General features: G+C 41.4%; 1 protein-coding gene across 2 annotated transcripts in view; it reads left to right on the top strand.

Annotated features, from left to right (window-relative positions):
- ME1 (malic enzyme 1) overlaps window positions 1-26204 on the top strand; it is a 353342-nt gene that overhangs the window by 167832 nt on the left and 159306 nt on the right. For both annotated transcript variants that reach the window (XM_030555825.1, XM_030555826.1), the window contains exon 5: window positions 144-305. In XM_030555825.1, coding sequence (XP_030411685.1) covers window positions 144-305 — 162 coding nt within the window. The remainder of the gene's footprint in view (window positions 1-143; window positions 306-26204) is intronic.

The following is a 26204-nucleotide window of genomic DNA, read 5'->3' as shown; positions in this document are numbered from 1 at the left end:
AATAGTTTAATGTATGTCTGTAATAATAATTTTAAAATGGAAACAGAAAGGTGTGTTGAGGAGTATAGAAATGCTGCTTGTAAGTACTCAGCATTTCAGAAAAGAAATGATTTCATAGTACTTTTTTTTTTTCCTCCACAAAGGCAATTGTGGTGACTGATGGAGAACGTATTCTTGGCCTTGGAGACCTGGGCTGTTATGGAATGGGCATCCCAGTTGGTAAATTGGCCCTTTACACCGCATGTGGAGGAATGAAACCACAGGAATGTCTGCCTGTAATTCTGGATGTGGGAACTGATAATGAGGTAAATACTTTTCCCAGGTTCCATGAACATTTCGCATATTGTAGGAGCAACAGGCTGAACTGTATAACTGTATTTATCTGTTCTAAAGGGTAAACACAGAATTTTGGGTGAGGATATTATTTCCTTTTTGTCTTATTTTTTCCCTCCTGTGAGTACTTATTCTCCTTCTTACTTGTTGTATGTAATTAATTATTCTTTCATACAGTTTTATTCAATTTACCAATAGAGTCTGTATACTGATATCTTACTACTGACAATTTAGTACATTGAAAAGGCCCACTGGCAAAAAGTCTGGCACAGGATCATTAATTGTGGAGATTTCACAATGCACCTGAAACCTTCCTTTCACCAGAGGCCCTACAGGTGGTCAGCACAGCCCCAAAAGTGGATTGCACTGGCTTGGGTGGTGTTTGGTTCATGCCCAGTGCAGCCTTCCCTGCATGGCAATTATATAGCCCACAGAGACTACGCCCTATAAATGGCCACTTCTCTTCTTGGGAAGCGAATTCCCTTGGGGTGCAGCAGCTCTCACACAGAAACTTTCTGTGCCAACTGGGGTTGAACTCAGTCCACTATGACTAGTTTCTAAGGATGCCCCAAATTTACTGCTACCTCTTTGTGAGCAAAGATCCTATTTAATAACGTACTTGCAAATAATTCATTAATACCTCGTCCCAGTTTCTTTTTTCCAAACACATGAAGAGAAACTTGATGGTTTGTGAGATGTTCAGTGTTGTTTTCATAGGATGAAATCCAGGTATAACTGAAGTCAGTGGAAAAACACCCATTAACTTCTATGGCATCTGGATTTGACCTGTAGTTACTTTATCCTGTATTTTTTTCATTTTAGTATAAAAGCTGATGTGAAAACTGGACTTTCAACCAAAGTGAATTTTGATTTTTGGCTATTTTAATGTGGTTCTTTGAGTGGTTGCATATATGTTCCACTAGGTGTGTGGATGCCCAACACACTGGGGTCAGAGAGTTTTCTGCAGTGACTTCAAAACATTGTCTATGCAGCTATTTTTTAGGGCTTGTCTACATCACAAAGTTGCAGCGCTGGTGAGGGGGTTACAGCGCTGCAACTTAGGAGGTGTACACATCTGCAGGGCATCACCAGCGCTGCAACTCCCTGTTTGCAGCGCTGGCCGTACTCCCGTTTTGTCTCGGGTGTAGAGGATCCAGCGCTGGTGATCCAGCGCTGGTAATCAAGTGTAGACACTTACCAGCGCTTTTCTTGACCTCCGTGGAATAAGCAGGTATCCCAGCATACCTGAGGAAGCCTCTGGTAATCAAGCTGGTCTCCTTCCCCGGTTTGCTCTCGCGTTCCCCGAACCCCGAGCAAGCAGGTCTCCTTCCCTGCGGTTTGCAGGGTGGTTCGGGGAACGCGAGAGCAAACCGCGGCGAAGCTGGTCTCCTTCCCCGGTTTGCTCTCGCGTTCCCCGAACAAGCAGGTCTCCTTCCCTGCGGTTTGCAGGGTGGTTCGGGGAACGCGAGAGCAAACCGCGGCGAAGCTGGTCTCCTTCCCCGGTTTGCTCTCGCGTTCCCCGAACAAGCAGGTCTCCTTCCCTGCGGTTTGCAGGTTGGTTCGGGGAACGCGAGAGCAAACCGCGGCGAAGCTGGTCTCCTTCCCCGGTTTGCTCTCGCGTTCCCCGAGCAAGCAGGTCTCCTTCCCTGCGGTTTGCAGGGTGGTTCGGGGAATGCGAGAGCAAACCGCGGCGAAGCTGGTCTCCTTCCCCGGTTTGCTCTCGCGTTCCCCGAACAAGCAGGTCTCCTTCCCTGCGGTTTGCAGGGGGGTTCGGGGAACGCGAGAGCAAACCGCGGCAAAGCTGGTCTCCTTCCCCGGTTTGCTCTCGCGTTCCCCGAACCCCCGTGCAAGCAGGTCTCCTTCCCTGCGGTTTGCAGGGGGGTTCGGGGAACGCGAGAACAAACTGCGGCGAAGCTGGTCTCCTTCCCCGGTTTGCTCTCGCGTTCCCCGAACCCCCCTTGAAGCCGCCCAACAGCGCTGCAGTATGGCCACATCTAACACCACTTGCAGCGCTGGTTGCTGTAAGTGTGGCCACTCTGCAGCGCTGGCCCTATACAGCTGTACTAATACAGCTGTAACAACCAGCGCTGCAAAATTTTAGATGTAGACATACCCTGAGTCTTTGTTTTCTGTCTGCCTGCTTTCTCTGAGCTTTGGAGAAGTAGTTCTGCTTTCTAATCTTCTGTTTCTAAGTGTAAGGACAAAGAGATCAGATAGTAAGTTATATGGTTTCTTTTCTTTGGTATTTGCATGAATATAAGTGCTGGAGTGCTTTGATTTGTATTCTTTTTGAATAAGGCTGTTTATTCAATATTCTTTTAAGCAATTGACCCTGTATTGTGTCACCTTAATACAGAGAGACCATTTGTATGTATTTTTCTTTCTTTTTATATAAAGCTTTCTTTTAAGACCTGTTGAAATTTTCTTTACTGGGAAATTTCAGGGAAATTGAGTCTGTACTCACCAGGGAATTGGTGGGAGGAAGAAATCAGGGGGGGAGATCTGTGTGTGTTGGATTTGCTAGCCTGATTTTGCATTCCCTCTGGGTGAAGAGGAAAGTACTTTTGTTTCCAGGACTGGGAACAGAGAGGGGGAGTCACTCTGTGTAGTTTCACAGAGCTTGTGTCTGTGTATCTCTCCAGGAGCACCTGGAGGGGGGAAGGGAAAAAGGATTATTTCCCTTTGTTGTGAGACTCAAGGGATTTGGGTCTTGGGGTCCCCAGGGAAGGTTTTTCAGGGGGACCAGAGTGCCCCAAAACACTCTAATTTTTTGGGTGGTGGCAGCAAGTACCAGGTCCAAGCTGGTAGCTAAGCTTGGAGGTTTTCATGCTAACCCCCATATTTTGGACGCTAAGGTCCAAATCTGGGACTAAGGTTATGACAGCTGTTTAAACAGTGTGGTGTTTCTGAAGACACGTGCGTCATGAACCCTTCCTGGCCATCACACGTGGATGTTAGTGAAACGTCCCTTGTGATCCACCAGGGCTTGCAGCACCGTCGAAAAGTACCCCTTGCAGTTTATGTACTGGGCGCCCTGGTGCTCCGGTGCCAAGATAGGGATATGGGTTCCATCTATGGCCCCCCCACAGTTAGGGAATCCCATTGCAGCAAAGCCATCCACAATGGCCTGCACGTTTCCCAGAGTCACAACCTTTCGAAGCAGCAGCTTAATGATTGCTTTGGATACTTCCAGCACAGCAGCCCTCACAGTAGATTTTCCCACTCCAAATTGATTACCGACTGACCGGTAGCTGTCTGGCGTTGCAAGCTTCCAGATGGCTATTGCCACTCGCTTTTCCACTGTGAGGGCTGGTCTCATCCTGGTATTATGCCGTTTCAGGACAGGAGAAAGCGAGTCACAAAGTCCAAAGAAAGTGCTCTTACGCATGCGAAAGTTCCGCAGCCACTGCGAATCGTCCCACACCTGCAGGACTATGCGGTCCCACCAGTCCGTGCTTGTTTCCCGTGCCCAAAAGCGGCGCAGAACGGGTAGAACCTCCCCCATAACCGTCAGGAGCTCCAAAGTGCAGGGGCCCGGGGTGTCGGAAAACTCGTTCTCCAAGTCCTCATCACTGTCGTCCCCACAGTCAAGCATTCTCTCTTGCATTTCTGACTCATGGTTCAGCATGGATAGCACGAGAATGCGTGAACTATTTACAGCATTCGCGATCAAGGATAAGAGCACACCTGGATCCATGCTTGCTGCAAAATGGCGTTTTCTCACTGCAGCCAGTAAAAACCGCATGAAGTGACTGTGTTCCGCTGACAGGAAGGGAGGGGGTGAGGCTGTACCCAGAACTACCCACGACGGGGATTTTGGCCACATCATGCACTGGGGTAGTAACCCATAATTCCAAAGGCTAGGGACCCGTGCAGGAACTGTGGGATAGGTACCCAGAGTGCAATGCTCAGGGAAAAGATGGATGCCAGGGAACATGGACGCTCAACATCGATGTAAGTAGCCCTAGTGTGGACGCGCAAAATCGATTTTATAAAGCCTGCTTTATAAAATCGATTTTAATAACATCGATTTTATCCTGTAGCGTGGACGTGGGCTCTCAAACGAAGTGTAGAGAACTAGTAACAGCTAGCAAGGCTGGAATGTAAGGAAAGACATGGCTGAAGAGTAAGTCTCATTAGGAAGTTTTGTTTCCCTTTTGAACTCTGTTAATAAACCAGACCAAAAGAAGAGAGGATTGTTACTGTATGCATAAAAGACTTTGAGAGTTACTAAGAAGCCCAAGAGGGGAAACTGAGGCAATGGCTAGCTTGAAGCCAGACCAGGTAGGTGATGAGGCTACGGTAAGCTACTTATCTTCAGTTTTAAAGCCTTTCACAACCTATTCCCAACCAAGCTATCATCTTTCATTCAGTACTGAAAGTTTGAACCCCACCTCCAATCATTTATGATGGCAGCCTCCACCCACTTTTTAAATTTTAAAATGAGCACCTTCATGCTTTCTCCCATTCTGACCCTCATGCTTGGGAGGATCTTGCCATAAATATATGCAGCACCACTTCATTGTTCTTCAAATCCCTCCTTAAATTTCTCCTTTCCTGTGATTCCTACCAGAAAATTGACAGCGGTTATGCTGTTGGCATGCTCAGGCCACTGTGTATCATACTGAACAATCTTGTATTATTGTTTTCTTGTACAGAAGATTCCACCTAATAGCCACCTAGTTAATAACAACTTTCCTTTAATGGAAACATTTTGCTTGGAACCAATACTGTCCAATTGACTACAATGTTAATAAGTCCAGATATTGGCATCAGGCTTGCCATTTACAGGCAATTTTTTTTTGGGTATGCATCCACACAAGCCTCCAGTACTCCTTGTTGAAAGCCCAGCTACAGGCAAGTTTGCAGAATTGTAGCCAAGTATGGAAGTGCTGGGACATATGGAGACTGGGCACCAGTGTAGGCTGTGGGGAGATGGCTTCTGCTTCATGGTGGAGTATTCCATGGGAAATGGGGATACTGGGGACCCACAGAGCAGCCCACTACTTCTCTCTGCACTCTCTATGCTGTGGCCTGCCTTCCCCCAGGGATCCAATCTCCACACATCTCAGTGCTTCCGTACCGGCCACAGCCCGTGCTCCCTGTGGAAAGCAGGTTTGTGGGGCTGCAGCCAGAGAAGGAAGAGTGTGGGATGCATGGTATCTCTCCCTGCAATGTCCGGACTGTGTCCTGCCCTGGCTCTGAGACTCCGCATGTCCCAGTGCTCCCAGATTCCATGGAAAGCCGGTTTGTGGGACTGCAGCCAGGGAAGGAAATACTGAGATGTACTGAGCCTGGGCCCTTGGTGCCAGGGCAGGATGCCGGCGGGGACATAGCAGGCAGCTACAGAACTTCCTTCTCTGGCTGCAGCCCTGGAAGGAAGTGCTGGGATGTGCTGAGCACTGGATAAAGTCAGGTTTGTGGTGCTGCAGCCAAGGAAGGAATGTCCCAATACTTCATTCCCTGGCTTTAGCCTGCAAGCATGCCTTTCACTTATGAGCAGCCTCCAGTTAAGGGCAACTTTTAGCCATGTACCGAGGGGTTGCGAATAACTCGAATCTAATAATTCCGTCTATTGTCTCTTGTCTTATTGTGAGCTCTTTGGAGTTGGGTCTTGGGACCATCTTTTTCTTTTGTGTTTGTAGAGTTTCTAACACAGTGGGGTCCTGGTCCATGTGTAGGGCTCCTAGGCGCTAGAATAATTCTAATTAGTAGTAGTAATAACATAGTTATGCTAGCCCAGGAACAGTCCGGGGAAATAATTGTGATTCTGAGAGTCACAACCTGTCCTAAGAGAACAATCCATCTTGAGAATAGCTACTGAAGTGTCCAATGTCTTCATACATATTTTAGAATACTGAAGACTTCCACCTCCTGAGATTCTGGATTAACTTTTGTTTTGCCTAACATATACGAAAATACTGTAATATGCTACTTTTTTTAAAGCATGTACACTTGTTGTGTTTTATTATGTTCTCTTTAAGCCCCTTTCAAGCTTGTACTTTCTGCTTAAATGTGCTTTGTTCTTGGTGGTCTTCAGTCTTTTTCTTTCACTCAGAAGAAAGGCTAGACATAATCTGTCATTTAAATAGTTACCTTTTGTTAAGGCAGCCACCCTGTTAATTTAATACTATATTTTAGCTTTCTTAAAGTGAAACAAAGTCACCATCACCTTTATATCAATACAGTGCCAAAAGAGGAGCTGGGTTTCTTCACCATATTTAGTGGTGTGAACTGCATCGTCTCTCACTTATAAATGTGGAAGGTTATTTGCTGTTCTTTATGATGGTATTCTGGAAGGAATGCATTACATCACCTCTCGTTTTCATTTGGATGCCCCTTCCCATACGTAATTCATTGTTCAGCTCTCAATAACCACATGCACGTCAGCAATTTTATTAACTAAACAACTCATACATCAGCAAAAGTTTTCATGTCTTAAAACAAGTCTGCTTTTAAAGAATATTTTCTGATTTACTGGATTTTCAGCAAGTCATGTTTATAAACTAACTTATTTTTTTTAATTATATGCATTTTTATTAACATACAGTGGACAGTTTTTCTTCTATAAAGCAAAGCAACAGATATTTTATGTTTACATTATTATTTAACAATTTGAATAGCTGTCCCTCTTTTGATCTGAAATAAGAATGAAAGATGTCTTGATCTGTATTTCCTTGAAATAATAAGATAATATATATATGTTTTTAGATGGCTTATTTTCTACTCTTTAATGAGCAGACAAAAAGCTTAATAAACTTTAAGTTTAAGGTTGCTGCTATTGTTGTATAACCAAGAAATGTTGCAGTTTAAAAAAAACTCAATTTTTTAAAGGAGCAATTAAAGGAAGGTAGGTAAAAATTCAAATAGACTTACTGTTCATACTCTTTTTACATGTGTACAGTGGTTTAAAAATCACATTGCATTGTTCCAAAACCAAGATAAATTCTATTCTTATATCCCTGAGTAGCTTCAGCCTGAGGCCAGAAACCCTTTTACATTCACCCTCATATCCAACTTCGTATGCCTTTCCCATATAGGCTATAAATCCCTCATAAACCAGTAATTCATATATGGGTTACAGATCCCACTGCAGACTCTTTCAGTTCATCCACCCATTATTAATCGTAAACACCAACATCTTGCCAATTACTCTCACCCTTTTTTTTTTCTGAAATGGTGCGCTTTGTTTGTTTTCTTTCTTTGTTTGAAGTATAAAAAAAATTTGCTCAAGCTAGTTTTGAGATAACAAGTCAGTAAAAACTACCTTGAATGTGGAAACACTTGGTGGTAGCTCCATATTTAAGACTATTATTAAGAGTCCATTATAAGGGTAAGGATGGTCTTGTCACTGGACTTGGACTCAAGAGACCTTAGTTCAGTTCCTGGATCCATCATAAACTTCCTGTATGATGTTGAGTGTGTCACTTAATATTTGCCTCAGTTTTTATCTGTAAAATTGAGATATTAATATTTCCCACACTGACTAGGATGCTATGAGAATAAAAAACATGTTTTATTTGTTTTAATATTAGTATTTTACAAACGTGGTAGTAAATCGTGTTGTTCCTGTAGAATATAAGTAAATCTCTATTGCATAATGTTCTTCATGAATTTTAAGGTAATCTCATTCCTACCTCAGGTGTGCTGAACAGACACCAGTAATTTGTGGTTACCTCATCTTACTATCTATCTAAAAACTATTTATATTGTCATTTTATCTGGGATAAGTATTGCTGCCATCTGCATTTCTATTTATTTTGCTTCCTAAGCCCTTAGGAAATTTGAGGACAATAAGAAGGGAAGTGGCACTTCAAATTGTAAGACTTACCCCACAATATTTTCCTTCTCCAGATACTTTTTATGGTATAATTTATTTCTGTACATTAGCTACTCTGAAGGGAAAGAAACTGTATTATATTAAATTTTATTAGCGTTCAGGCTTGGATCAGAAGCTCACCTTCTTTGCCTATGTAGTACCAAAAAAGATAAGTTTCTGATGCAAGTTAAACCTTATTGAATTGGGTTTGGTGATTTTGTGGTCCATTGTACTGGAAATACAATTATTTACGTGTTATGACAGAATAGCATATAACTTTTCCAGAGACTTGATTAATGTGAATGTTAGGAACTTCAAAAGACTTTTTGGGACAATGCATGTAAAGTGGATTTCCTAAGAAATACCTGAGTGGGGTGAGGGGAATGCAAGTGACCCACTTAGAATCCACCCTTTTGAAGCCACGACCTGGGAGGGAAAAGCTATTGCCAACTGATTACTTGCTCCTGGAAAACTCCAGATCAGAGACCCCTGACCTTTATAAAGAGTGGTCTTAACAAGCTATGATTGTACATGTTCTGAGCTGTAACTATGGGTATGTCTACACTACGGGATTATTCCCATTTTACATAAACCGGTTTTATAAAACAGATTGTATGAAGTCGAGTGCACGCGGCCACACTAAACACATTAATTCGGCGGTGTGCGTCCATGGTCCGAGGCTAGCGTCGATTTCCGGACGCTATCCCATATTCCATAGCTATCCCATAGTTCCCGCAGTCTCCCCCGCCCCTTAGAATTCTGGGTTGAGAGCCCAGCGGCTGATGGGGCAAAAATCATTGTTGCAGGTGGTTCTGGGTAAATGTCGTCAGTCATTCCTTCCTCTGAGAAAGCAACGGCAGACAATTATTTCACGCCCTTTTTCCCTGGATTGCCCTGGCAGATGCCATAGCATGGCAACCATGGAACCCATTCAGCTTTTTTTTTATAGTCACCGTATGTGTACTGGATGCCGCGGACAGAGGTGATATGCCACCGCTACACAGCAGCATTCATTTGCTTTTGCATGATAGCAGAGATGATTACCAGTCATTCTGTACCGTCTGCTGCCAGTGTAATTTGGCAATGAGATGACGGTTATCTGTCCTTCTGTGCTGTCTGTTGCTATCATGGGTGCCCCTGGCTGAGATCGGCCAGGGGCGCAAAAGCAAAACTGGGAATGACTCCCCAAGTCAATCCCTCCTTTATGGTTTCTAAAAATAGAGTCAGTCCTGCCTAGAATATGGGGCAAATGTACTAGAGAAGCAGTGTATCAGAGAGTACAGCTGCTCCGTGTCAGATCCTGCGGAAATGATGAGCTACATGCCATTCACGGGGGGTGCCCCTGCAACAACCCCACTCGTTGCTTACCTCCTCCCCCAACCTTCCTGGGCTACCGTGGCCGTGTCCCCCCCATTTGTGTCATGAAGTAATAAAGAATGCAGGAATAAGAAACTGAGTTTTTAGTGAGATAAAATGAGGGGGAGGCAGCCTCCCGGTGCTGTGATAGTCCAGGCAGGACATTAAGCAGTGTGGGGGAGAGGAGCCCAGCATCCCACTGCTGTGATAGTCCAGGCAGGACAGAATCTTTTCTTTTCACATGAAAGGGAGGGGGCTGATTGAAGCTCAGCCCCCAGTTGCTATGATGAAGACGGTTACCAGCCGTTCTGTACCATCTACTGGGAATGACCGGGAGTCATTCCTATTTTTACCCAGGCGCCCCCAGCCGACCTCACCTGAGGCCAGCCAGGAGCACTCACGGGCTGATGGTGATGACGGATATCAGTCATATTGTACCGTCTGCCACCAGGGAGGGGAGAGGAGCAGATAGTGCTCTTCACTGCTGCAGCATCGCATCTACCAGCAGCATTCAGTAGATATAGGGTGACATTGAAAGAAGTCAAACGATTTCTTTCCCTTTTCTTTCATTGGGGGGAGGAGAGTAAATTGACGAGCTATTCCCTGAACCACGCCGGACAATGTGTTTGACCCTACAGGCACTGGGAGCTCAGCCAAGAATGCAAATACTTTTTGGAGACTGCTGGGGACTGTGGGATAGCTGGAGTCCTCAGTACCTCCTCCCTTCCTCCATGAGCATCCATTTGAGTCTCTGGCTTCCCGTTATGCTTGTCACGCAGCACTGTGTAGCCTGTAGATTTTTTTTTCAAAAGCTTTGGCATTTCGTCTTCTGTAATGGAGCTTTGATAGAACAGATTTGTCTCCCCATACAGCAATCAGATTCAGTATCTCCCGTACGGTCCATGCTGGAGCTCTTTTTGGATTTGGGACTGCATTGCCACCTGTGCTGATCAGAGCTCCACGCTGGGCAAACAAGAAATGAAAATCAAAATTTTGCTTGGCTTTTCCTGTTTACCTGGCCACTGCATCCGAGCTGAGATTGCTGTCCAGAGCGGTCACAGTGGTGCACTGTGGGATACCGCCCGGAGGCCAATACCGTCGATTTGCGGCCACACTAACCCTAATCCGATATGGTAATACCGATTTTAGCGCTACTCCTCTTGTCGGGGAGGAGTACAGAAACCAATTTAAAGAGCCCTTTATATCGATATAAAGGGCCTCATAGTGTGGATGGGTACAGCGTTAAATCGGTTTAACGCTGCTAAAATCGGTTTAAACGTGTAGTGTAGACCAGGCCTTTGATGAACTTGTGAGCACAAAAGAGATCCCTTGAGTGAGGGTTGAAGGACTACTCCGCCAGAGCCTATGTTAGGAGTTGGACGATGTCTTATTAGCGTGCATGTAGGTTCTTTTATTGTTTTTAATGTATTTTCTCTGTAGTACTTTTACCTTAAAATAGGCTTGCATACAAAAGAGCTGTGTGGTACCTTCTGAGTATAGCAATTACACCTGTTATAACTGACTGTGAAGAGGAAGCAAACATTCTCTTCTGGGAATAACACAGAGAAGACAGGAAATGGTGCAGCCAGGAAATACCGTACTCAGAAGGGAGACACAGGTCTCCATCTAAGAAAGGCAATGGCTGGAAAACTGAAAGCCTGAGAGTGGGAGCCCGTGGTGGACCACTGAGAGGAAATACCGGTGCATTTGCCTAAACTGTGACACACACTGTACTTGCGTATTGATAACAGAAATGCAAAGATTGAATAAGCAAGATGAGCTAAGTGATGGTTATAAGTTTTTGACCATATGAGATACACACATTTTTATGTATTCATAAACAAAAGCATATTAAGATGAAGTTAAGGTTAAGAGCATATTCCAGTAATTTAAGGGTAAAATAATTCCAGGGATGTTGTAATTACCTGAAAACCAAGCATTTTAGAGTTGCATAATTAAACATCACTCTACTCCGCAGTGATACCATTCAACAGCCATACAATTATGTTTAATTCATTTTAGTATTTGTGGATTCAGATGAGAGGAAACTAATTTATAAAGACATATTAGGTATTTTCATATTTTTTTTTCTCATGGGGCCACCAGAAGCCTCCCCAAGAGGCCCTGAGAGCCCAGCAGAGTATCTAAGCTCAACCAAGAATAAATCTTTGTTACGTGTGTGTACAGTGCCTACGTCAGTGCAGTCCTGGGTTCTAGGCTATACTGCAATAAAATAAATATAATAATTGGGAGATCAAGCTTCGCTGAGGGCAAGGCACATGAGTGAGAATCTAAGCGCCCACTGAGGAGCATCTAACCTTTACAGAGGTGAGGTCAGGCATAGCCAACTAAAGCTCAGGGGCATCTGTCTACAGTGAGTGGAGTTGAGTTTGTGGGTGGAGATTTAAGAGTATTAATATTTATTTTCCCCAAATTTAAGCCCCTATCACAGGTGCAAGGCTTTTGTATTTTTTTTAACAATATAAGGTTGGTAACATTTTCCTTTAGGGCAAATTCACACGTGTTCCAAATTTCATTTAAAAATATGCACAGATTTGCAAAGTGAAAATTGGCAATTTTGTGTTTTGAAATATTTTAGTCCTATGTGTGCCTTTTTTTGATGTGCCAGTGGAAAGGACTCTCTTATAATCTTTTCCTTATGTGTTACTTATAAAATTAATTTTACATTAATACAAATATACTATGGTTTGAAAAACATTTTAGAATCTAAATGCTGGCAGAAGCGTGAAGCCTATTGCTGTTCAGCTATTATCCCAAGCTACCAATGGATTAAAAGTTGCTATTGCTCAGGAAGCAGCTGTTCTTCGGTGGAGCAGAAGAATTTTAGAATAAGAAGTATTTTTATTTCCAAATCTCAATTTATTACTGAAGACTTTACAATTTTGCTTTGAGCTGGCATTGAGGATTTGTTGCAATCAACCGCCCTGCACCTTTAAGCATGGGAATAGTGCTTTCTGGCTGGGGAGGGGAGGGAGATGATAACTGCTGCAAAAGGGTCAGTGTGGTTGCTGATTCATCCCCTAGGAATGCAGGATTTTAAAGGGGCAGCCCTGGGCCTGAAGTAGGGTTGCCAACCCTCCAGGATTGTCCTGGAGTCTCCCAGAATCAGCACCCATGTCCTGGTGACTATTGAAGGCAACCAGGGAGATTTTAATAGGATATTTTAAGAAAATGACATTACATCATGATGGGGAAAAAAATCTCCCAGAATAGCTTGACTTAGAATTGGCAACCCTAGCATGAAGCCTCCCTTTTACATGGAACAGTCTGAAGCAGATTGCTGGCGCCTCATTGTGGTGGATGTCCAGTGCGGGTACTCCATAGGAAAGGTATACAGTGACCGGATAAATGGCTTGCAAAAGGACTTAAAAAGAGGTTTTTGTTAGAGGAACGAATGAGGAGCTATTGAGGACTCCTATGATTGGTATGACAGGGAATCAACCCCCCATTCTTATAGCCCACCTTAACCCTCCTATGAGGGGAGTGGATGGTAAGGTCCCAGCAATAAATTTGCTGGAGGGACCTGGATGGAAAAAAGAGGGGGAGCTGGTAAAAGCCCCTGGGTAATTACAGAAAAAAACATGGGGTTACCTGCACTGTACACGTTTTTTTATCTGCCAGATTGTCCCAATAATAAATAAATAATAATAAAGTTGCTGCCTGATTAAACCCATGTCAGATGTCTCCTGCACTACTTTTGGTATAGCCAAACAAGCTGTATGATGTGTCATGGGAGACAAAGATTTAGATCTCTCACTCAGTAGGTGGCAGTTCAGGCTGGAGGAATGTGACAGTTTGTAACTACATGTACTCCTTCTGATGATCCATTGATGTAGAAGGTTTAATGATTAGCGTCATCCTCATGTGGGCTTTATTTAACAGCTGTGATAGAAGGAAGAGGACAATTTCTGTATGGGACTTACTGTTGTATTGGGTGGTGTGATAAGTGTTTGATTAACTAACAATTAAAATGATAGATTTCTTTCCTTTTTGACTATTCATTGTGTGCTTCAATACTGTTTTATATTATTTATATAGAAACAATTTGTTATAGTCACATACTCTGTCAAAGTCTTTGTCTATTGTTTGCTCAGTGATTATATGATTAAATTTTATAAGAAATGCCATTGGCATGTAGACAACCATTTATTTTCGGTTTGAATGTATAAAGGTGTCATACTTCCTAAAATTGTGCCTGATGAAATGTTGCTCTGACACCACCATTTTTTATATGTTCCACGTTCCAACTGAAATTACAGGTGTTTGTAGAAGTGGCATTATCCCTATTGTTGTAGAAAGATATAATTAGGAGATTTTTCTGAGCCTCCCAAACAGAACGTAACATATTTGTCTTTTACTATTTGTTCAAAATCAAAGATTTAAATGTGCCTCTTTCATCTCACTAGTTACTTCATTAGATATGACTTTGGGTCCGTATGCTACAACACATACTATATCTAATGAATGCAGCAAATTCCTCCTTGCCTCCTGATTTATGCATCAGAGATTCCCTAAATTCTATGGCAAAATGGGATTTATGTGGCAATGTTATTCTATTACAAAATTATTTAATAACTTGTTGTGGCTCCTAAAATAGAGGAGCAAAATGCAGTGGTAAAGCGGGTTGAAGTGCTGTCTTTAAGGCAAAGAAGGAAAGCTTTATAGGGCTGTTATGAAAGCTTTACCAGTGGAAAGCTGAGCTTTGTGGGGTTTATCAGATCGGCAAAAGGAGAGTCTTTGTAGACTGAAAAAAAACTTGTGGCACCTTATGCTGAAATAAATTTGTTAGTCTCTAAGTTGCCACAAGTACGCCTGTTCTTTTTGCGGATACAGACTAACACGGCTGCTACTCTGAAATCTGTTTTTGTAGACATGAGACAGGAGTCTGGAGGAAGCTGGGAGAGGCTTCCAAAAGGAGGTAGCTGTCAAGTGAGGCTGCTAAGTGGTACAGGAATGAAGCTCCAACTTGCAGAGCTAAGGAGCTACCCATGTTGGCTACATTTTTCTGCCACACTACTCCAAAGGCACACAAGAATTAGGTAGTTCTGCATCTGCATGGCTTGTGAGACTTCTATACCAGTGACCTCTTCTTGCAAGGCTCCTGCTATTACTTCTAAGACCATGTGTCAGACTTTTCTGGGCTCATACTGCTACATGCTGGTCCTGCTCCCCGGTCTCCCAAATGGCCACATGCTCAGGATGCATCTGATTGCCATATTTGAGGTTGGAAAGGAATTCCCACGAGGTCAAGTTCGGCAGAGACCCTGGGAGGGTTTTGCTGTTAAAATCATGGGTGGTCAAGCTAAGGAATCGGAAGATGCAAAATGTTGGCTGTATGTAGCACAGAGAGATGTGTGATGTCTTTGCACAAATGGCCATATATGTTACATTTGCAGTCACACAATTGTGTTTATAAAAAAGAGTCCTGGATATACCAACTTGATTTTGGGGAAGGGACACTTTAGCAAATATGACCTATATGGTGCCTTAAGGTTAAAAATATTTTATTCACACTATTGTTTGGAATAGTTCGGGATTTTTTCAGAGTACTTCGGAGGTCTTGTTTGATTCCTACAAATTTTTGCAGGCTCCTGTAGAAAGATGGAAATGCATAGACACTCTGCATGAGCTTTGTCATACACCACAGATGGCAACTGTCATATAATTATGCCAGATGCCTTGATTCAGTGTCCACTTAATACACACTAATATGACACAGCCTGTAGCTCTGTAGGTTATCCAACCATGCACCATAGTGGTACAGTCTTCTCTATTGCACGTAGGGTGCAGTTACTTTTCAGATTGACACAAGTCATGTAGAACACTGACCTTCTGGCTACTTTCTCTCTTTATGTGTACTGTTTTGAAAAAATATATATTTTGGCAATACTGTATGAGAAAATAGACCTTTCTTTCTCTTTTCTAAGCTGCTAAATAACTTTGTAATATTAAAAAACTGTGATCTGAATGGTAACTTTTTATTGTCGATGTTAAGCACAGACTAAAAAGAGCTCTCTATTCAGAAGAAGCACGTTAATATACGTAGCATGCCAGTGTGGAACTGGGAAAAGAACAATTTCATTTTAGTTAGTAAAATCTCCTCCTGATCTTAGCAAAATATTTACTGTAGTGCAACATATTGCAGTCACTATTTAATACAGTTGTCTTTTAATATTTAAATTCTTTGCACAAGGCACTTAAGAGTCCTGTACCTAATCTTTTCTGCACACAGATCCCAGTGTTCGCACAATCTTCTGTGCATTTCCTTGGGATTGCTGTTAGTTCAGTATTCCACTCTGCCAATATTGAAAACCCATGAATTTCTAAGAGTGCTTTTTAGAACTACAGTGCATTTAAAATATAGTATCTGCATACAGTAATGAGGAAAGCACTTACTTTTCTCCATATGAGCAGGGCTGCCCGAGATGGGGGGGCAAGTGGGGCAATTTTCCCCAAGCCCTGGGCGCAGGAGGGGCCCCCACAAGAATAAAGTATTCTATAGTATTGCAACTTTTTTTTAAGGGAAGGGGCCCCTAAAATTGCTTTGCCCCAGACCCCCTGAATCCTCTGGGCAGCCCTGCATATAAGCAATGCACAACTGGCACTACAAATTCAGACTAAACTGAACATCCTTGCCCTGCCCCCTTCCTTGCATCTTTGCCCCTGTCCCGTCCCTTCCCTGAGGCCCCATCCCCCGCTCACTCTATCCCCCCTCCCTCTGTTGCTTGTGCTCCCCCACCTTCACTCACTCGCTCTGGGACGGAGTTTGGGAGTGGGAGGGGGCTCAGGGCTGTGGCAGAAGGTTAGGCCTGGGAGCAGATGAGGGGTGCGGGCTCTGGGCAGCGCTTACCTTGGGTAGCTCCCTGAAAGTGGTGACATGTCCCTTGGCTCCTAGGTGTGGTGGCAGCAAGGTGACTCTGCGCACTGCCCCTGTTTGTAGACGCTGCCCTCACAGCTCCCATTGGCCGTGGTTCATAGCCAATGGGAGCTGCGGAACCAGTGCTTGAGTTGGGGGCAGCATGCGGAGGCCCCCTGGTTGTGCCTCTACCTAAGAGCCAAGTGACATGTTGCTGCTTCCAGGGAGCCATGCAGAGCCAGGTAGGGAGCCTGCCTTAGCCCCGCTGCACTGCCAACCAGACTTTTAATGGCCCAGTCAGCAGTGCTGACCGGAGCCTCCAGGGTCCCTTTCTGACCGGGTGTTCTGGTCGAAAACTGGACACCTGGTAACCTTATTTATGGTACTCACTCCTAAGTCAATTCTATAAGGTATTGATAAAGCCTAGTGAATAATGTATCTTATTACCAGCATTTCTCCACGTCTAAATACCTATTGGCAGTTTTGTTTCAGTTAAGGGCTCTCATGTCTGGTCCCTTTCCCATTTAGTCTGATAAATCTCAGAATCTGTTGAATTTTAGAACATGGTTCAAAACTCAGCTGCTTTCCCAGCTCTTTCCTTTAGGGTAGCAGTGGAAACAAGTGGCACAGGTCAATATATTTGTTTGACTCTAGGGTGAAGTTTATTGCGGGGGGGGAAAAGTTAAAATTGATATTTGAAGTTTGTTAGAAATTTTACATGTATCTGGAGATGTTTGCAATGACCTATTGTTATAAATTTGTAGCTGTGTCTTCAGTTAGCGTAAATAATTGTCGGTTCATTGACTCATTAGAGCTATGCCAATTTAGATCAGTTGAAAATCTGGCTTCTTGTTCAGCAGAGTAAGAACTCCCAGAATGGGCAGGGTTCAGAAGATTGCACATGTGAATTAATATGTATGGAAGGGGAAAGGATGCAGAAGGATTAGATGAAATAGTATTAACCAAAGAGAGGGATAGAGAATGAAAGTAAAAAGTATAGGAAAAAAAAGTGAATGAATGGAAATGAGGACGACGGGGGAGAGTTTGTCTAGTGAGAGCTATAACCTTTAGTTCCTCTTTAGATTAAGAAGTTAGTGAGCAGAAGGCAAACAAAAAAGGCTTAAAGGTCAAACTGATTAAAAGATAAGATGCATTATAAAAGGAAAGAACAAGCATAGTTGGACAAATCAAGTCTGGCTTTGAAGAGAGTCCATCTGAGATCTGGAAAAAATAAAATAGTCTGATACTAGCCATAGAAAGAAAATTATTTTTGATTTATATAATTATTTCCCTCCATCAGTCACAATCCACTTTTCATTGTATCAGTGTTTTAAAATGTCAAACTATTTACTGTAGATTTGTTTTGAAACACTACTTTAACCATGCAAAATAAAAATATATTACATTATTCAGTGTTTTGTCTCTTTCTGTGGAAATCATTTTCACTTCAGGCACAATTTTATTTTAATAAATGTTATATATTCATAGATTTTATGGCTAGAAGGGATTGTTATGATCATTTAGTCTGAGCTCCTGCATAACACAGGCCTAGAATTTTGCCCATGTTGACATAGGTTATAATGGTGTTTTCGAAGTCACAGATGGAAAAATGGTGGTTCTTTGAGTGATTGTTCATGTCCATTCCAAGCAGGTGTGCGCGCACTGTGTGCATGCCAGCCGGAAGATTTTCCCCTAACAGCGCCGTAGGATCAGCCTGTGCACCCCCTGGAGTGGCGCCTCCATGGTACCCTATATAGGGGGCCCCCGACCATTCACCCCCTCAGTTCCTTCTTACCGCCGGTGATGGCTAGCTGGAACTTTGCTCACTCTAGCAGCAAGCCTAGCAGTGTCTCTATTAAGTGTATATAATTCATTTTTCTCATAGTTTAGAGTTGGTATTAGTTGTAAGATAGTTAATAGCTGTTGGGGGGGCTTCCGCCCCCACACCTGTAATCGTTGCCCTGTCCCAGATCCCCAGGGTTTAAACTCTGCGTGGACTGCAGGAAGTTTATGCCGAAGAGTGACCCGCACTCTTCCTGCTTGTGGTGCCTCGGGGAGAGCCACCAAAGAGACCGGTGCAGTATCTGCAAGGGATTTCATCCCAGGACTCTTAAGGATGGAGAGTAGAGACTTAGAGTGCTCCTGATGTAGGTGACCTTATGCCACTCTCGGACCCTGAGCCTGCCGACCTGGTGCCCAGCACCTCATCCTCGGTGCGCAGCACTCTGGCACCATTAGCAGGAGAGGAGGCCCGGTCTAAGAACTCTTAAGTCCCGGCACCGGAGAGATTCGGGACATAGAAAATTGGCCTCCAGGTGACATTGATCTCCTTCGCTGGTGCCTGCAAAAAAGAAGAGGCCGGTGAGGGGCCAGTCACCCCACCAGGACCTTAAAAGGCTGGCGGCGTCCACAAGTCTGGTGGGACAAGCCGTGCCACAGCCGCATCCTCCCAAGGTCCCGTTGACTCCTGTCCCCATGGGGGTGCAGTTGAGTCTGGACCGGTCTCCCTGGACCTCAGCGAGGATGTGCACCTCCCATCGAATTGAGCTGATTTTATACATTTTGACTGATCTAAATGAAAATATTTTACCATTGTTAACAGTTCATAAAGGGCAGAAAATTGATATACAACAGATTAATGGTTGTGAAACAGAAAGAAAGTAAAATGAATGCAGGTAGAAAATTAACCTTACCAATAGAACTTAACTGCCCAGTAAAGTATATAATGAATCAAACAGCATATATGGAAAAATATAAATTACATTTGTAAACATTATTTCATTTTATAAGACTCTTACATTACTAGTAACAAGGGATGGTTATGAGCCAAGAAGTAAATCTGGATTCAAATTTATATTTCCTCCAAGTTTGAGAGGTTTGGATCCATCCTTCCCTTTCTACTAGAGCTACTCAGGAAAAAAAAAAAACTTTTTATCAAGACAAAGTTACAATAAAATATTAATGCAACTATGTTGCATATTACTTATTACTTATTTATTCAGGATCAGGTTAATATTCAAAGAACCTGACTAAAGATTCTGGCTTACTGGCTGGGGATTTCTCCTCCTCTGACTATATTAAAAAGAGTGACCAAAGTTCTAAATACATGTAGTCTTTTTGGCACTTCTCTTGTGCATGCACTTGGTGTGAAAGCTTTTCTAACAGAAGGAGAGTCCATATTTTACCATGCCACAATTCCATAGAAATGACATTTTTCCAATAATGTGCAAGGCAGAGTCTTGCTGCTAACATTAAAAAAGAAATTAACTGCATTTAAAATGTACTTGAAAATTTTTTGATGGAACTGTTTTCCATCGCAATGTGCAGTTCCATTAAAAGTAAAATGCTCTGCAGGAGCATGGCTGTTTCAACAAAATTCTGAAAGGAAAAATCAAAATAAATCATTTATATTTTCTTGTTTTGTTTTGATAAGGTGAAAATGTTTCAGTTAGACTACGATTTTGATTCATTTAAGACTTTCATATTATATTAAAATGTTTATTATATTTAATCTGTATTTAATATTTTATATGACATTATCATGTTTCAACATTATTGAAATGAAATGTTTTAACATGAAAACATTTAACTCTACATCAAAATTTTTCAGAATTTTCAATCTACAGTGTATTTTGGAATTTCAGCATTTTGTTGCAATTCAGAAGAAAAATAAACTTCAAAATAGTGGAATTTCCTGTTTTATGACCAGCTCTAATTTCTACCCTATCTCTACTAATGGTGAGAATATGATTTTCATTTTGACAGAGTCTCTTTAAATCTGTAAAATACTGTGTGGTCGTTTGTTTGGGATGCGCTCTACAAAAGAAACCTGTATTGCATAATCACTAAAAATTTAAAGATTTGAAATACTGGAAAGATGACTCCTCATATTTCAGGATGATCAGGTGCTGTGCGTATTCCCAACACCTGTTGTGGTTGTTGAAAACAATTTATTTCAGAAATAAAGAATCAAGAAACTGAGATTATAGAAAGAGGATTTTTTTCCAATTAAAGTGCTATACTCCTTTGATCTGCAGCACACCCATCATTTTTTTAACGCCTTCTCTAAGATCTGGTCCACACATAAACATTAGATTGCTTTAGCTACATTGTTCAGATCTATGACACATTTTGTGCCCTAAGTGCCATAGTTAGGTTGACCTAACCTCTGGTGTAGATGTGGCTAGGTTAATGGAAGAATTCCTCTTGGATGTAGCTAATGCCTCTTAGAGAGATGAATTAAATACATTGATAGAAAATTGCTTTCATCAATGTAGGTAGCATCTACACTGCAGCACTATGATGCCATAGCTGAAGTGTCTTAGCTATGCCACTATAGTGGTTGTACAGTAGATATGGCCTAAGGGTGCAATTCTGCAATACTGAATAACACCTGAGGGATTCTGACTAGAGCTGGTAAAAAAAAAAAATAAAAAAAATTGGAGAACAATGAATTCACCAAAAAATGCAGTTTTAGGGAAACCAAAACTATTTACAAATTCAAGTCAAATTTGGTGAATAGTTTTGGTTACTTAAAAAATTAGGGGGGAAAATTAGAAAAAATTAAAATGATTTGATTTGACATTATCAAAATGAGCCATTTTGACATTTAATTTCAAAATGAACCATTTTGTTTTGAAAATGTTGATTCAACCTGAAAAATTTTCTTTTGTTTTTATTTTGGTGATAAAAACTGAAAAATATCAGTTTTGGTTTTTGGTTTGGCCATTGAATGAAAAAAATCAGTTATTCACTGAGCACTAATTCTGAGAACTCTCCTCTGAGTTCAAAATGAGTGGAGATGCTCAGTATGTTGTAGGAGTGGATCCTATGCTGCTGATTTTCCGGGGAGGCTGTTTGCTGTCTCACATTCCCTCCTGAGTGTTGAGACCCCATGGTCCAACTCCTTAGGCCCTGTGACTAGTGTCAGCTCCCCCAGACTCCTGAGCACACCTTTCCCAGAACGCCAACCTTATGGTTACTCTGGTGTACAGTTTACTTTTTCAGGGACATGCGATAGTTGAAGGACTTAACACAAAGGCTTTACAAAGCTTTCAAAATCAGTCACTTTTTACTTTAGGTACTGCAAGAAATATACAAATCCAGACAAAAACAATAAGAGGTCCATATGCCATTGCCTTGCTTTCCTCACCGTTCTGGAGTGTTCTTCAGAACTGAGACTGTATCTTTCTGGGCTCCAGCTTCCCATTCTGGGACTCCACTTCTCCAGGTCAGGCTTTTCTTCCCAGTCATGGAGTCTGTCCTCTCTCTTCTCTAGCCAGCTTCCTTGGACTTTGGCTGTTCTCGCCATCAGAAATTTACTCTCTCCTTCCAAAAGTTTGTGTCTTTGTTCCTCTTGTGAGTCCTTCCTCTGACTTCTCTTCCCCCTAGTCCCGCTTGAGTCTCTCAGACTCTAGTTTTTAAAACCCAGTGCTAACACCTGATCTGTGTTGTTTTTTGAAAAATTCTACTCCTTCAAACCTCAGCTCTTTGCGCAAAAGCTGGAGAAAACTGGTTCTCCTAACTTCAGCAAGCCTATTGTCCTAAGATGCTCCTATTTGAATGGATGACCATGAAGATTTAACAACTGTCTATTGTTCCTGGTCTGGGAGATACATGGCACAGAAATGGTGGATTACACATACACTGAGGCATTCAGTGACACAGCAACTCAATAAAATCAACCTGAAGTCATATTTTGTTCATAGCTAGAGATGGTATTTCAGCATGTTCATTCCCTGATGATGAAATACACCAATTGTGTAATCTACTGTGTTATTGGCTTGGCTCCTGAAGCTAAATTGAAGCCAGGTGTAGAGCTCAGGCCTTTCTTGAACTTTGATGACTTGCTGATCTCTTAGCTCTAAGTATGTACAAGTAATATAAATGAGTTGCCTTTTTTTTTTTAAACAACGTCAGAGATCATTACAGTTTTAATATGTTCAGGAGGTGCTTCAAAGAACCCTTTGTTATTTTACACAGCTAATTCTAAGTAGATCTATGTGATCTTTCAAGTGAAAAAATCTCAATTAAGCCCTTTTAGGGGAAAAAGTTTACAAGGATAAAGTTTGAACTTGTTGCATTTCTAAGTATGAATGTGTTTTATATCTTCTGTGTAAAATAGTACACACTAGTGTGTAAAATAGACATGTTCAAGCTTTTGTTAAATATTATTTAACATACGCAACAAATCTGTTAACCAGAGAAAGGTGAGTTATAGTTTGAAGAAGATTAAATCTCCAAAAGAACATTAAAAAGGTTTAAATTCTACAAGAAGTTTGTTATTCAAGTTTCTTTTGTTCACTTGAGGAAAAGGATCCAGTAATCATGGCTTGACATATTTGATTGTAGTATAGAATTTTCTTTTCAGTAATTGGCTTTGAAAGCCATGAAATAGTCAGTGGTAAATATGTTAATCTCTCAAAATGTGTGAACAGTTTAAAAAAAGCCCTCTGATCTAGTTTGCACTGTTGTGACCTGAATAACAGGATAATGTGCTTAAGCAGCTTATTTATTCTTTAGTGCCTTTTTGAAAAAGAGAAGTTGCACAATAGTTTGCCACTCACAGCTTAGAAATGACCACTGTTCTTTTCAGTTGTTGAATGCTTAATTATTTTCTCTCCTATCTGTATTTCGCCATACATTACTCCAAACAGGACTTTAAAGGAACTTTTTGGTTGTTCCTTGCTGAACTGTAACACTTCTGTGAAGAAGTATGCACTGAGCTGTAAAAGAATTTCAAGCTCTCAGAAAAGTTGTACAGGCTTTCAACCAAGATGTATTGCTGAATTTAACTGCCTGTGCTTATAAAACTCTACCCAAACTGAAAACCCTAAAGAGCCCTGTGGACATAAAGTTAATTACATTTTTAAGAGTTCCTCTTTAACATTCTGCAAAGGGGAGTGTGTGTGTTGGTTGTGATCATACAAGCATGATTAGGCTGACACTATTTGTTGATTCCCTTACATTAGTTATTGGTCTGTGGACACCAGCAAGTGTACCAGATACAGTGGTGGTGAGGGAGCAAAGGGAGCTTGAAAACAGTGTCTGAAGGCTGCACTAAAGCTTAACTACACAATTAAGGATTTGTCAGCATTTATGCTCTATATCTTGATTTTCATGGGATTTATAGTTCAGCAAAAGTTGGCTTCAATCTGAAGAACCTGGCAAATTGTCTCAATCTGGCTATGAAATATTTTGAAACACTTCATTTAATTTGGTTTGACAATTTAAATATTAGAGACATGAAAAAATAAACTTTTTTGCAGAGCTCTGGATAGAACAAACGTAACTGATTTTGGAAAAAAGTATTTTCCTTCAGTAGATATCTTAAAACATTGCCAATCATAATGCATGCTGGTGCTGGGGGAGGATGAGGCATATGAGTTACTGAAATTTTGAAATGGGATAAACTACACATGCTGAATAACTATATAGGGCCATGTTGTGGCCTGGCAGACATGGTGGTGCAGGGCTGTAAGGAGGCACACAGCTATTAACCTGAGAGAGGAAACACAATCTGGAGAGCCACTATGCCCCCCCATCATGTAGGATAATTGAAGGGTTGAGAACGGGTGGAACCAAAGCTTCACCACCTACCGCATGTCAGTGCAGCTGCATCTACATGCTAGGGAACTAGTGCTGTGCTGGCTATAGACCTGGCACCGTTTTGCCCTCTTGGGAGCAGCAGAGGGACTGACAGGAAGACACTCTTCCAGACTCTACAAGCGCAGTGCAAAAACACTCTGTCCCTTGCATTAAGCTTGTTGCAAAGCCATGGTTGAGTCCATAGTGTGAATTCTATATATTGTGTCTTGTGCATATCATGATTATGCAAATATCGTAGTCTTCAGTGAGTATTTCTGCTCTTTAAAAAATAAAAAATAAAAAAAGCAGCAGTGGTCTTAATAGAATGCGGCAGAGGCAGAGCACTTCCTACACCACTTTAAAAATACTGTGCAGCATTCTGCAGCAAATTTACATAGGCTTCAGTTGCGCAAAGCAGTTAAACATGCTCCTAGAATACTTCAGATATTGAGATAAAGTTATTTAAGGCAAATAACAAGTTTTTCAAATAAAGTGTGTTGACTGTATAGGAAGTAGGAAAAATCTCCTCTGTAAATAATGGTGCACAGTAGTTAGAAGTTCATTTAATCAATGCTTAATAACTGATTAAATCTGAGAACTCATCAATTGAAGATACACATTCTCAGTGTAATTGAATACCTATAGGTAAAATACTGGAAACACTGATTTATAATGGAAATAGCAGCATATACTTAAAACTGATTCTGAGCACCATTAGAATTACAAACTAACCATTTGGGATTATCTAAGCTAGTTTAACTAATAGGTATGGTTTATTACTATTTGATGTAATATGGAGAAATTATTTTCCTGTTCAGTTTTTATAAGCCTAGATATTAATAGTATTATGTTGTCTTTATTCTGCATATGCAGTGTTCATTTTTGTCACTGTGGTAATGTTTATGAATTATAAGCTTGTTACATAGGCTTGTCGGAGTTCAGTTTTTTATAATTTTGACGTATGATTGTTTATTTTTAAGCATTTTTTTCAATATTTATCCATTTACATTTATATGGTTTTAGGAAATTATTGGAGGATAGACTCATAGACTTTAAGGTCAGAACGGACCATTATGATTATCTAGTCTGACCTCCTGTACAACGCAGGCCACAGAATCTCGCCCACCCACTCCTATAACAAATCCCTGACCTACATCTGAGTTATTGAAGTCTTCGGCTTGTGGTTTAAAGACTTCAGGGTGCAGAGAATCCTCCAGCAAGTGACCCGTGCCCCACGCTGCAGAGGAAGATGAAAACCTCCCAGGCTTCTTCCAATCTTCCCTGGAGGAAAATTCCTTCCCGACCCCAAATATAGCGATCAGCTGAACCCTGAGCATGTGGGCAAGAATCATCAGCCAGACACCCAGGAAAGAATAGTCAATAGGGGGATCAGAAAATTATTTAATGACAGTAAACCTTGCCTTTCAAAAAGTTAAAGCTTTATAAACATTAAAACACAAATTGTGAACATCACATTTCAAAATATATAAAGCAAATACCCTTAAAACCAAACTCTGAAGAAGTTCTCAAGCAGCATTTTTTTACTTTACCCATCTGTACATTTCAGTTATTATTGATGGAAAATTTTTTCAGTTTGTGTTTGTATAGTGAAATCTCTGTTTACTGACATTTACCAATAAAAAAATGTATCCTTCCAAACCTAATCATGCGGTTCCTTGTTTTTGAATCTGTGGTGGTGTTTTTCCTTGAGATTTCTCTTAAATGAGAAGTCACATCTATTATATTAAATTAAGCCATCACTTAATATGCTGGCAATGCGATCTGATTTTTCTGGTAAACTCATCTATCTAGCTATCAAAATTGTTTTGAGATTGTAGATCTCAATTCATACTTAAAAGCTTTTATTCACAATATGTTGTTGTTATTGATAGTAAAAAAATGTTTTTATTATGGTTATGCCCAAAGACTTCTATCAAGATTAGGGCTCTGTTGGGCTGTACAAACATAAATATGAAAAAAATCCTTTTCCTGGGGAGAGAGGTGTCTTTTACAATCTTGAGACACAAAACAGATAGAAGTCAAGGAATGGGATTATAATACAAGCAAATTAGTATGGTGAAGAATTAGTGTAACCTTGTTAGTTACATGACTTTATTGTTTGGGTTTTATTTCTTTGTGTTTTATTTTTTAATTAGGCTAGAGATAAGGCAAAGTATGGGAACATTAGTAAGATTGAGGGAGAAGGGAAAGAGGAACAGTCACAGCTCATCA

The sequence above is a fragment of the Gopherus evgoodei genome, chromosome 3 (genome assembly GCF_007399415.2).
Source record: "Gopherus evgoodei ecotype Sinaloan lineage chromosome 3, rGopEvg1_v1.p, whole genome shotgun sequence".
NCBI lineage: Eukaryota > Metazoa > Chordata > Testudines > Testudinidae > Gopherus > Gopherus evgoodei.
The sequence above is the reverse complement of the archived record's forward strand: the minus strand, read 5'-3'. Positions and strand labels throughout refer to the sequence as shown.